Raw genomic sequence first — 14,152 nt, forward strand, 5'->3', positions numbered from 1 at the left:
ACGTCAGGGAACAGGAGCTACAGTATTTGACTACATAAGTGCTCGCAGAAGTGCTGCTTTGCAATAGACTCAAGCTGTGGTTCGACATGTGTTAAGACCCGCAGTAGAGATTGCTCAGGATGAGGCAAGGTACGTGAATGTGTTACTGTCGGAGTCACTGAGGGAGGAAGATGATACTGAAATTATACCAGCTTAATGCCTTTGGGCCATCTTTATGCTGGAGGCAGGAGAGCACAAATACCTACTGAGTGCAGACGGACAATACAAGTTGCAGCGTGCATCCTTTCAGTACAAAGTGAAGCCTTCAAAAAAAGGGTATTTTTTAAGGGGCAGAGTCAGCTTATAGCTAATCAGTACTTTTGTTTCATGTGGCTGTGGTTCTTTCAACATAGTATTCAGAGCCTTACAGACAGAGTTAATTTATCATCAAATCACGTCCTGAGTGACATCTTATTTATTCACAGTGTTACTTTACATCTCTTACTTCACAGCAGTTAGATCTACAACCTATGACTCATGAATGCTTCCTTTATGGAAGAAAAAGTAAAAAGGGCTTTTTGCTGAAGAATGTGATTTAGCCAGTTCAGAAGCAATGGAACTAGGCTCTGCACCACCACTCCTACAACAGTTTTGCAGGCAAAACCCTAATGCAGGGTGCTTTTTGCACTTTGAACTCTGTTTCTTTGTAGCATCTACATGGAGCATTTGGAAAAGGTAGTGCAATCTAAACAAACACAGATTATTTTGTGCATGTTAATATCATTCTTTTTATAACTAGTATGGATAAGATGTTGTACTGGCTTTACAGAATTCTCTAATGCTGTAAAATTGGAGAAAACTAGTATGAGCCACAAAAGGATATCTCTTTGAAGGTCAAGCTCATTGCCTGGCCACTCCAAGATTGAGTCACCTCTACCTGTATCATTCCTAATAGATGTTTATCTCATGTATTCTTAAAGAGCTCCAAGGAGACAAATTCTACAGTTATTCCAGTGCTTGCTATTGCCTGCTAGCAGTCGTTTCCCCTCCATTTCAATTATTTCTGACCTGAGCACATGAATCCTGCTAAAAGCATTTAGTTGGTACTTTTACAAGTTCCTTAGGAAAGTCACTGGAAAGAGGTTTAATAGCAGGGCACCACAGATCTGCCTCACCGGTCAGTTTTAGAAGCAGAGGTTTTCTGAGGTTCTCTGTTGGGTTTGTCTTCATTTATGAAACTCATCTCCCAGATGCTGTAAAATGAATGGGTCTGGAAACAGTTGTGCTTTCTTCTCTTGACTACATCTTATAGTATCAATCTCTAGCTTTATTTTTAATGTGGCAGGCAATTTAGTAAGTGTTCTTAAAACAACATATTGATCAAATATACTGTTTTCCCAACACCTTTTATGTTTTGCGGGGACTTACTGGTAGAATCTCAGAACCATAAATCTAACTCTGTTTCTACTAAAGGAATGATAAAATTCCCTTTGGCTTCATGCACTAGCATTCAGGCCAGGATTGAAAATTGTGAACTTGTGTCCTTCAGCATCTCAAAGAATCGAACTATATCCAGCTATCTGAACATCAGCTCACCTACCTGACTTTGGGCAGTGCGATTTAAAAATTCTGAACATGGTTTTCTCTTCAAAAATATTACATATATGTGCTGACAGAGCTTCCAAGTTGGGATCAGGGTTTGTTTCCTGTTCTGAAAAATATGGGGACATAATGTAACAATATGAAATTCTACCCAAGCCATGGTAGGACCTGCAGACACGTTACTGAAGATAACAAGATGTGTTTATAATGTCCAGTAGTAACTATCCTTATGTATGCTTTTATTCCTAAGTGGTAGATAATTAGAGGTGCCTTAGCCTTCAGTGAAGGGAGTGGATAGACTTCCAAAGGTCTTTTTTAAGGTGAAGAGTAGGCAAAGAGGTAGTCACTGTGATGTAAATGGCATGCAGAAAGTCATCCCCAAATTTATACATGTCACTTGTTTGTGCCTTCGGATCTAAAAGCTCTGACTTCATTTCACCAACCAAAAATTATTTTCATGGAAAATGAGGTCTGTTTAGCTCATCCTTTGATAAAAAATCACTGGGAGTAGGTCTGATCTATATTTCTTGGGAAACTGCTTCACTGAGAAATGCCAAAACTCTTTTTTTTTTTCCGTACATAGTTTTTTTTTTTTTTCAAACCACATGTTCCTGTGGCTCAGTACAAAATGCCACATTTTCCACTTTAGCAAAAAACTTTGAAGAAAAATATGTTAAATACCATAGGTCTATAAGAAATTAAAGCAGCTTTGAGTGAAAGCATGGAATTGACACACACCTACACAAAGAATAAACGTCTTTGCAGGTAAACTTGATGCTGAGAAAAAAAGAGAGAGGGCATATTTGAGGAAAAAAAAAATCATTGATTTGACAGTGAGAAATCCAAGAAATTTCTCTTAGGGGTGTGTGGAACTATTTTCAGTAATGTATAAAGATCAGAAAGAATTTCTGCAGAAGGAGATAATATTGAAAACAAGGTTTAAACAGAGTGTATTAAAACTTTGAACACTCTTTCTCCCCAAAAATATCTGGCAGTTTACACAGCTTTTCTTGCCAAAGGTTTTGATTTTTGTCTCCAAATAAACCTGCCAGCTGCTTAGTCTATTAGTGCTAGTCTTCCAAGAATTCTTTTGATAACCAGTAGATCTCTGGTCATGCAAACACTTTCTTTAAGACAGTCAGGAATAAAAGAAGTCAGATGTTACAAGAATTAGTTTTCTTTTCAACTCAAACTTTTATTTTCTGAAGGAGAGAAAAAAAAGTTGTCTATTCTTACTGACATTCATGCATGTTTTTTATTTAAAAAAACCAGATTCTTTCTCTTTTGACATCTAGCTACAGAACAAAAATTTTGAGTACTCTAATCCCACTTTTAAGATCAGAAATCTTTATGATAGTCCTACCTTAGACATTAATTCTGTTGCTGTTTGAGTAAAGTCTCAGAGTCTCTAACTTAATACATACTTCTCTAAAATGGAATTAACAATATATTTACCTCACAAAGGTGTTGTGGGGTTTAGTGAGCTATCAGCACACTAAACCACTTCTCCCTAGCTCCTCCTGCTCCCTTACTGCACGTTAGGCTAGTGGGCAAACCCCTCTCTCAAATCAACAAAGCAGGTAAGTTATTCTACTTCCAGTGTCACACAGATACCGGGCAGTACTTAACTCATTAATAGCTAAACAGGTCATTGAGTGAGTGTCATTTGGATTTTCTTGTAACAGTCAATCACAGAGCTCCTTTCTCCCAGTTAGGAAAGGAAGATTTTGTCCTTTCAGTTAGACTAGTCTTTTAAGATGCATTTGGCACTGTGTATTTGCTCCTGTTATTCAGATGTGTGGAGGCTAATAGGACTTCTAACATCTATCTGTTTTATAATGTCTCCTTGGCTTTCAAGTTTCTTTACAAGCCTTAGTATCTGGTTGTTTTTTTTTCTTACAGAAATGCTTTTTCCTAAGTGCTGCTGCTGTCTTTATTTCTGGTCACTGAATACACAGCAGGTCTTGCTAGTTGGGATTTTCTACTGTTGTCCTCCTTAGATGAAACTTTTATGCAGGAAAGAATAAAGGCTTTTTCAGACATACACTGTAGCTGGGGTAAATTAAATTAGGATGCTCTGGGGAGGGATTTTAAAAAATATCTTATTCAAGATGACAGCAGTTTTACCACTGATGGCAGGAGAGATAAAATTCCATGCAACTGCTTTTGAAATGTTATCTACGCAAGAGGAAGGGGCTGATCTCTTCATTTTAAGGGGGAGAGTACATCCTCAGAGACATGCATACAATTCACAAGTGATGCCCAAAGGAACTGAATGACACCAAAATGGAGCTTTAGGGCAGAGCAGCAGCTTTGATTGGCTAGGTTCCTTTAAACTTGTTTCTCCTACCCGATAGTAAAAAAGTAAATATAGCCTTTATAAGCTATTGAAATGATATACTGTGGAATTTCCTCCTTGAATACCCTCCTGTCTACCTGCATACCTAGCCTGCTGTAACTCCTTGTCAGACTGGCCAACCACTTCCCGCACACAGTCACCAGCATGGGTTCTTACAGAGTGAACTTCAAGCTCTTTCATCCTCTTCTGTCTCTTAAACCTCTGCTGGGGGCAGGTAGGTTCTTTCCTTTGTTAAATATTTGTGCTGTTGGGTTTTTTTAATTGCTGATTGATTGGACTGTTTGAAACTTGAGGATGACGGGGTTGCATTGCACCTGGAAATAAGGAAATGCATTGTCATGGAGATCATATAAAATATCCTGCAGTAGGTTTGAAAATCACTTGCAAGATCTTTTTTAGCACTTTCTGGACATGATCTTTTTATCTTTATGGACTGTGCCAGCCTGTTTTTTCCTTTCAGGCTCTTTGCCTTGAACTTCTCTGATTGTTCAGTTCTTGCAAATATAAATATCACCCTGGAAATTCTCCATTTAGGTCAGGCAATTCCCCAACTATGCACACAATTTTAGGGGCTCTGTGCATCTCCAGGTCCTCTAGTTACTCTTCTGTTCAGCTGAATCACTAACTCATGTTCTCACTAGCTCCTACCTCTGTTCTTTTAGTGCATTTTTTTTGCTTCCATGCATTTTCATGCTTTTGAGACAGTTGCTACTAATTGACCAGACTGAAGACTTGATGGAATGATCTCTCATGGTAAAACTTACATTCGTGCGTCTTATTTAACTTTTGGGTGAAGTGTCATTATGGTCACTGTAGATACGGAAATGTTATGATGTGAATTTGTTCTATGGTTTCATTATTCGATACTTTTTTCTTCTTACAAAGCAGCTATGTTTTTAATTAGCTAAGCAAATTAGTTGACGCCATGATGCATGCTAGCTTTGCTGTTTCGTGACTGCACTTAAAATGAATTAGATTGCTCTGTCTACAACTATTGGGAAAAAAAGTTGATGCAACAAGTGAATAGTTTTGACTGACAGTGTACGAAAGTCAATGCTGAATTTGCATGCCTCGTGTCAAGAAAGATTTGCATACTCTGTTTTCTTTCTAACAAAGGGATCCATCACTACTTTGATTTTAATAGTTGTTCCCAATGTTTAATATATGGCTGAATGACAATTTGAATACATAATGTCTGTATTGAGAACATGCCTTTAATTTGTCTGTTTAATATGATAACCCTTAAAGTGTTCATTAAATTTTAAATGTAACAATTTGTGTGAATTTCTGCATGTTTGTTTTGTGGACTGTCACTTTTACTGTATGGTATTAAAGGCATGTACATATCTAATGTATTTTAAAAGAAGAAGAAACAGTCCTATAAAAAGATCGCTTATTTTAAAAGGAATAAGTTAAGATGAATTATAGAGTTTCTTCTCATTAACATTTTTTGTTACACAGTTTTGTCACAACATTTACTGTAGCAGTCATTTACTCTACTATGACTGTACATCAAATCAGGGATGTTTCATTAGAAAGACTGGGGTGGTGGCAGGCCCATCTTGACAGCATTTGTCATTCTTAAAACCAAGGCCTAGGGATTTCTGTATGCTTGGTTTCTGGATCTGAGAAGTGAGTATTATTACAGTTTGATTCCCTGATAGAGAAAAGCACAGCTATGGCAGTGTCCTACTTCCAGGCTCTAGCCTGAAGCTCTGCCTGTTTGTTGAGGATGGGAGCCCAGGGATCTGAGAAAAGTTGCATCCTTAAAAAGACTCTCTAGGGAGAAGGAGAAGTGGGAGTTGCTGACTGTGCTGCAGAGCTTCCAGGTAGTGGTGTGCGAAGTGTGAACAATTCACAGCTCAGCATTTCCTTGATTCTTATCAACTGCCAGTAAATATTGTAAAGCTGCCACACATACACAAAAAAAGCAGTGATTATAAGAGAGTGTGTATATTAGCACTACAGCTGTGTAACTGCAAAAAGGAGAAAGTTTTTATGCACGTAAAGCCAGCTTATGAGCTCTGCTTACATTTTGGATCCCTATTTGCTAGGTTATTTGTGAACATATAGCTGAGGAGCATTTTAATCAAAAAAGTATTAAAGGAAAGCAAGTATAAATGCTTAATATCCATACCCATGCACACCTAAAGTAATTTTGAAGAATGGTTGTCACTGTTTACACCATGGACTTGTTCACGAATGTAAAACAGATTTCTCACTGTAAAGCACAAAAAATGACATCAAGGAGCATGAGCACTGTCACGTGTAAGACACTGATGGTTGAACTAAGCATGAACTGTCATGCTCCTACTTACCCTCTGCAGTCAGTACATACGCCGACATTGCTACGTTCCTATTAGTAAGCTAACACTTCTGAATAGTGAACAAATTTCTAAAATATTTGCAAACAGTGCAACTAAGTCCATCAGAATTTTTGCTGAAAATTGGTTGACCTTCCCAGCTTTCCATTACTAAGTCTGTAGAACAAATTGCATTGATCCTACCACGCCCATTTGCAATGTTTCTTTATCTGCTTATCGGTGTTTTTATGCGTACAGTCTCTGCCTATAGTCTCTTCTCATATGTAGAAGTTTCAACTTCTCGTAAGGAAACATTTTCCAAATGAAGACTCAATAACACATCGCTCCTGTATGTTTAAAGTCACCGCTCTTACAAAGGTTTAAATACTGTGTTCAGACCGTGTTCAGACTGTGTGTTTTCTCTGCTGTTGGAAGTCGGTGCTCTGCACGGTTTCTGTTTTGCCATCTTTTCCACAGCTCAGTCACAGGGAAATGGCGCTGGGGTCTGACGTTTCAAAGGAGGAGCAGAGCATTAGCATGTTTTGTTTTTCTTCTTTTCCTCCTCATTTCTGCTGGCTGGCAAACTGGCTGTTAAGAGTTGGTTGGGAGAGTAGAGCAGATTGGATCGCTCGCTCGGAGACAAGCAAGAAGCCCCATGGAGCCGTTCAGGATTTGATCTTTTTGTTGATTTCAGTCCTGTCTACCAGCTGCTTCCCAGCAGTGCTAACGACTTTATCCTTGCATTTCTGGGCAATTTTTATTCCCTTCTAGTTTCACCGAAGCAGTAGCGTGAAACAGCTGAAAAATCCTGGCTGCACGCCACGCCATGTTTTACAAATACCTTGATCCTGAAAGGTAAAACGTAAATTAAAAGGTGACTGGGCAGTGGGAATATCCGTGCCTTGCACGGAGTTTCGTCATGTTATCGGCGAAAGCGAGCAGGGGCAGAAAAAGGGCGGGTAACGGTTCGACAAGCCGACGTGAGAGGCCGTTTCTTTGTGGATGCAACCCTCACAGAGCCACCTGGAGGAAGGCTCGAGGCCTCCCGGTACCGGCCACAAGGAACAGGGTTCCACTGGGCAGCGGCAGCGGCCAGACGGCCGCGTACTTCTGGCGGGAGGCGGAGAGGCCGCTCCGCTCGCCAGAGCGGCGGGAGGCCGCCAGCCCGCGCGCTGCCCGCCGTGCCGCCGTGCCCGAGGTGCACGGGCGCCATCTAGTGGCGACCGGCGGGCAAGGGAAGGCCGCGTGCGGCCGGCTGGCACCGGCGGCGTTCCGTGGGTGACGGGACCCGGTGTTTTAAGCTCTGAGTACCAACGCGTGCATTGTTACTTGCCGGAATAAGTCCTGAGGGAAAAGAAAGAATTACAAGATCAAACTTTTAGCTTTTCTTTTTTTTTTTTTTTTTTTTAACGTAAAGTGGCCCTGCTGTAAGTTTTCTTCCTCCGCAGCTTCACAGGAGGCACAAGAAAACTGACGTGGTAAACCAAGGTGGTCAGTAAACACAGGTTACGCATGCAGAAGATGCGGGAGTCAGTGGCATACCTGAGCTTAGGTTTGTTTTTTCGTGAGGACAACAACTCGATATCGTGCGTCCCCTTATAATGTTGGATTTTGAATCTAGAAGCAAGAACGTAACACAGATTTAGAAGGAAAGGGTTCTGTTTCCAGATTTAACGAATTTTCCATGTGACCTTTTAGCTCAGCTCCTTTAATTCTGCAGTTATACAATTACAGCATTACTTAGTGCGCTCCCTTTTCCGTGGTGTCCACTCGCAGAATGAGCTGATTAGAGCAAGAGCTGATGTCACAGAGCTCGGTGTTGTGACAGAGGCACGGAAACAAGCAGAAAATACTGTATGCTTACAAAATATGCATTAATATAAATCACGCTATGTAAAATAGCATCCCTGCATAGCGATACTATTGTTCTGTCAACTATGAGTCCTTTTTTTAAATAAATGCCTTCTATGTTCCTTAGGTACTTAGAAGATAGGGGTTTGGCAGAATAGGTTTCTTCACTCGCCTGTAGCAAATCATCACCTGCGTGCTCTGGCTCTTTCAGTTCTTTTCTCCCTGCTACTCTATTCATTTGTATAGCACGAAAGAGCCCGGTGACCTTGCTCCCTGGAATGGCGTGGAAACCAGTAGAATTTTCTTCTATCATCACAACCATTTGGGTGTTAAAGTAACTGCTTCCTCCATGCCCCTTCTGGCTAATGCTCCCAGCTGGTACATCTGAAAGAAACATATGTATTGAAGAAGGCATAAGCCCCCTTGCATTTCAGTGCCAAATGCCCGTATACCTAAACATGCATTATTAGTAGGGATACAGTTTGTCTCTGATTGTTGTCTTTTCTTCTGTAAGGTATGAAGCAAGTGAAAATGTTGCATAAGTTGAGCAAGATTCAATCTCTTTTCCTATACTTCACTGAATCTTTCATTTTCTGGACTTTTTTCCTTTTGTTTTTGATAATGACCATGTGCAGTTGTAAAACATTTCCAAAGGTAGAAGTGATTACTGGTAAAAAAAAGCAGTCTGTTGAGACTAAATACAGATGATGATATTGATTTATTTAGTTTTAATCTGTGTATTGAGAAATGTTTTCCTTCCTTGTTTTGATTAACCATCGGCGTGGTTAAAGGAATTGTTTTATTGTAACATCAAAATGTGGAATGTATTAGACAAGCTCAAACAAAAGCACTGAAACAAAAAAATTTCAAAGTATGTTCCTTTATTTTACCTGGGTTCTCATCAGAAAGTTCCTCCTAAATTACTTTAAACTTGCTTGCCACCAGGGTTTAGCCATCTACTGAAACAAATAGGAAAATCATCATAAATATCTTCTATATATATTTTTTTTACTAATATTTAACAATATTCTAGATGTGGATGTTGAAATCCTAGTCCCAAATTCAGCAAGTTACCCATGCCAACATGCCTAAACTGATGAGTAATGTCATTATAGTCATGTATTTAACCCCCTTCATGGTTCAAAGCTTTTTCATGACCAAAACGTCTCGCTGATGCCTGTAGTTAGACTGCATGAATCTTGATCTAAATGTTCAGGACATTGACAAGAGATGACTACATTTTGAAGCCTATTGTATGTCTGAATAGCCAGGCTCTGCAGGTTTTCAAGCCCTCCTTCCCCCTGCCACCCATATTCCTGCTTGATTTAGACAAGGTCCTGTGCTCTCATGCACCCTAACCATGGGATTCCTAGCACTATGTGATCCGGAATCAAGCCCTCTGAACTAGTGGAAGAAGACACTATGTCACTGTTAGACAGAACACTGACAGCTGTGGAAAAGGAGAATTTTGCCATTTGATCTAAGGGGCATAAGTTAGGTGTCATACCGGCAGCATCGCCATGTCTGTTTTTTTGGGATGTATCCCACCGTCACTTAAAATTTTGATACTCTCTCTCCCTCCATATGGATTTGAACATGGTGAGAATGGGGGATGCTGCTGTGACAGGAGAGTCTTTTTAACAACTTACACATTGGCTTTAGGAACATGTAGTCAGATATTAAAGAAATACTCAGAAAAAATAGAATCAGTTGCTGATTGTCTTCAGCTACTAAAAAGCTTTTCAACTTTTAGAAGAAAAACATGCAGTAATGCAGATGTTAGCTAAGAATTACTCTTCTTTTTGAAAACAAGATTTCATGGTGTTGGATCCCTTACTGTCATGCCTTTATACTGTATCCAGTTGGAACGATACTTACCACGATAGTTAACAGTGTGGTTCCTGGCATCACTATTGAAAGCTTTATTACTTTCTCGTCACATATGTTAAGTAAGAATGTATATATTTAGTGGTGATTGCTTTTTAATAGCCTTAAGAACACCTGTACCAGTTATATACAAGCCATATTTTTATTTTAGTGTCACAGATGAACACATATTATTTTAATTGGGTTAATTGTGCAGTTTTGTCCATTCACAGTAGTGCTTTACTGTGGCAGATGGCCCAGTGCATGTGTTATAAATACTTTGCATGACATCCCTTCTATTTTACTAATCTGCACTGTGACTTTCCCATTGGTAATGACTAATTACAGTTTCCTAGCCAGCAACTTTTAATAGATTCCTTTTTTTTCCTTAATCTCTGCCTGTCCTCAATGGCACTATTTTGTTCAATAATTTAATCAGTTCAGCAATGGTATAATATTAGATAATTGAACCATTACTTTATGAATTTTTGAAATGCAAAATACCCAAGAAGTAATCACTGATGAATATTTCAGTATTGATAGAGACCACTCTCTTTTCTGAAGAAACAGAAAGGGTTTTGCAATCGACACTTGAATGCTTTTTCTTTCCTTTTATTTTTATTCCTATTTCTCTCCCTTGGTCCTGAGAATCATATGCAGTAAGTAGGAAGGAATCCAATAACAAGAACAACTAACAGAAAGGATTAGCAACCCGCCATCACCATGTTAACCATTCAATACCTACATATCAAATGAGCAAGTTTATACAGAAAAAAATCCATTCATCCCTGTCTCCTCTTATCAGTAAAGATTTATCTGCAAAAGCAGCTCCCTAAGGCAAAACCACTTTCAGGTTTATCCCATCTGTGTTAGCAGGCAAAAGGATGTAGATGCTGCAAATTCAGTGTGAGAATAACAGCGCAGAGCTCCTTACAGGCTGGTGTGATTTTGGGGGGAAACACCTGGACTCAGGAATTTTTGACTAGAATCACTCCTTTCTGTGTGAACAGGATGAGATGGTTGGCTGGTTCATGGTTACCATCTGTATGCTGCCAGCAGCTGCTGTCTTCTGCTAAGGGCAGTACTCCTCATGCTCCTCTTTTATCCAAGATGTTTCAGGAAACGAAGCAGTAGTGGAGTGGAGCTAGCAGGTGGCTGTAGGACAATTCTACAATTTCACAACAGTTTGTGAGATTTCACAGTTTAATTTCACAGTTTAATTGTGTTCCTTCTCAGAACAAAAAATTACTTGAAACAAGAGTGTCGTACGAGCCCTAACCACAGTGTGTATTGTGAAGCTTTCACTGCAGAGATAGGGAGGAAGGGGGAGCTGTCTGGAGCATATTATCCCTCGGACATTAGAATGAGTTTGGATATTAAGTTTAAAATTAGTAAATTCATAGCTTTTATTCAGAAATGGTTTCTGCACACATAAACCCCTCCTAACTTTTCTTTCATCTCTTCTTCTCCCTCCCCAGAGTAATATAAGAAGTTCAACTTCAAAATGCTTTAATGTTTTTTTAAGGCAACACATGTATGGTAATGCAGCTACCCTGGCTACCTGCCTGACTTTCGAAACTCTTTAGGAGCTTGTTGTAGACGCTTGACTGTGCTTGCTAGTGTCAGGCACCTTCTCAGTGTATTGCTGCTTACTCAGTGTTGCTGATATTAATAGAGATTTCTTTCACTTACTGAATGTTGATCCTGATAGTTTTAATTAAATTTGCCTTTTCTCATGGATGCTGCTGAAGTCACGTGATGGGACAAATTCTGCTTTTGAACCCATCTAAGGGGTTATGCCTGTGTGTCCAGGCAGATGAGGGAGTCCAGTCTGATACAAAACCAATTCATATTCAGTTGCAAAAGGAATAAATGTGGAAATGCACCTGAAAAACTTCTGTTTGAAGAGAGGAAAGGAGAGCTGATTGATACCCTTTAGAGAAAAGGAAAATACTATTGATAAACTATTATTGTTTGCTGATATTGAAAACTCTCAGGGAGGCTTAATACTAAACATTTTCATTTTCCCTCTGACAGGCACAAGCATATTTACTGTTTATGAAGCTGCTTCTCAGGAAGGCTGGGTGTTCCTTATGTACCGAGCAATCGACAGCTTTCCCCGATGGCGTTCATATTTCTATTTCATCACCTTAATTTTCTTTCTGGCCTGGCTTGTTAAGGTACTGAAAAATGTGTTCTTTTAAACCTATATATCTGAACTGTAGATCATATTAGAATGAATTCTTTCTCTTTTCTGCTTGCTGAGCTTTGTGTCAGCCATTCTTTCTTGTTCTGTTTTCAGAATGTTTTCATCGCAGTCATCATTGAAACGTTTGCAGAAATTAGAGTGCAGTTCCAGCAGATGTGGGGGTCCAGGAGCAGTACTACTTCAACTGCCACCACCCAGGTGAAGCACCTGAGATACTGAGATTCTCTGGGGACTTGGTTAGGTTTCGCTTATGAATGAACAATAAGCCAAAAATTCCTGTTAATTATTATTTGATCTAATTTATTTGACTTTGCATGTTACTACATATATTTTGAAGCGGGTATATGAATTTTCCTATAAAATTAAATTGTAGGGTATGTTATCAAACTAGGCTTTCTTAAAATAGAATAATAGAGAAGACTGTAATATGGTTCTCTATATGGCTGGGTATGTTATTACTAAGTTTTTATTTTCTTTTAAAGAAGTAGGATAATGCTTTTTTATCATGTCATTTGTGGGTTTGGAATTAGGGTTGCTATTGAATATCACTTTCTGTGCTGAGGGAGAAGAGCTGAAATTGCAAGCTTAGCTGGAAGAAGAGAGGTCAGAGGGTAGCTGATGTGTTTGGGGAAGCTGGTCCTGGAACTGAGAAGGGCATGTCGAGACCAAGGAGGAGTGAGGTGCTGAGGCAATGAAAGAAAGAGCCATGCTAATATTTGAGGTAGCCACAGGAAGTGAGACCCTGAATATGAGGTAATGGGTAGGAAGAAGCCATGATAAGTAAGTGTGTTATGTGTGGGCTGGGTAGTGTGAAAGACCCAGCAGGAAAATGAGGCCTAACGGGTTGAGATTTAAATTCTCCCACTCATTACTGTAACAATCATACTATGTATCCTGAATGTACAAAAGGCCGTGCTTTTCCAGGCCAGTGCCGTTTGTCGTCTATAAGAGTAACCAGTACCGACTGCCTGCAAAAAGTCCTTAGGAAGACAGATAGGAGAAGCATACCCATGAGGAAAATTTTTCTAACCTCTGTAGCTAGAGATTATGTCTTTTCTTAAGTCTGAGGATTTAAGTGTTTCAGAATTATTTATTAAATATTTTCTGATATTCCTTTGGATATTCCTGTAATCCATATGTAAATATCATCCTTTTCTGCCTGCTGCTACATTTTTCACCTCAAATAGACTTCCTGGCAATAATTTCTACTCTATAGATGTCTTTGTCAAAGCAGATTTGGTGATATCAATTTAAAATCTTAACAAAAAAAGGGACTTTTCCACATGACACATACTTAGCCTGAGGAACATAATGTTCATTTCATCTTTGATGGGACGAATTCCTGAGCCGTATAGGCTTAACCAACATACTCTGAACTAGAAGCGGGGAGATAGAGATCAGTGTAGGGAAACTGAAGCAGCAGTCAACATTAGGTAATTTCAAGGATAAAAAATTCCCAAAATAATGTCATCATGCCAAAGAATATGAACATGTTGAATATAAATTGCATCATGCAAAATAAAAATAGTGTGTTGGCTATGGTTACAAGAAGTGAATGGTTATTTTGTTCGGTGAGTCGCTGACATAATGGGAAATAAAAAGAGCCCATCCTACTGAACTACAAAAACAATTTATCTTTTTCTGTATTAAGAAGGGCAGAAAATTTCTTGCAGGCTTTCTTGTTCAATGCACCAGGCAAAAGTTAAAAACCTGGCTTGTTTTGTGCAGGAAATAACCTTGAGAAAAAGCAACGATATCTTGCTTCATTTGCCCACTTCATAAATCATTTAACTGGTCCCAAAACTTAGTCCTATAGAAAAAAAAAAAAAAGAGTGTCCGAGCATCAAAGTCAAGGAAGGGGTCTCTTAAGAAGGATAAAAGGAGGTTCTTGTACAGCACTTTAGCACTGCACATTAAAGCATGGTACAAAGAGGAGTAACTCAGTGCTGCTCTGAGCTGACAACTCTTCCTGGTGCAGGGATG

General features: G+C 39.3%; 1 protein-coding gene across 2 annotated transcripts in view; it reads left to right on the top strand.

Moving 5' to 3' along the window:
* The window catches only part of NALCN (sodium leak channel, non-selective), a gene marked incomplete at both ends in the record, with an annotated part of 249,303 nt that overhangs the window by 66,787 nt on the left and 168,364 nt on the right, over positions 1-14,152 (top strand). For both annotated transcript variants that reach the window (XM_082006124.1, XM_082006125.1), the window contains 2 exons: positions 11,998-12,140; positions 12,263-12,367. In XM_082006124.1, the coding sequence (XP_081862250.1) occupies positions 11,998-12,140; positions 12,263-12,367 (248 nt within the window). The remainder of the gene's footprint in view (positions 1-11,997; positions 12,141-12,262; positions 12,368-14,152) is intronic.

Source organism: Phaethon aethereus, assembly GCF_964289735.1.
Source record: "Phaethon aethereus genome assembly, chromosome: 1".
NCBI classification, from domain to species: Eukaryota; Metazoa; Chordata; class Aves; order Phaethontiformes; family Phaethontidae; genus Phaethon; species Phaethon aethereus.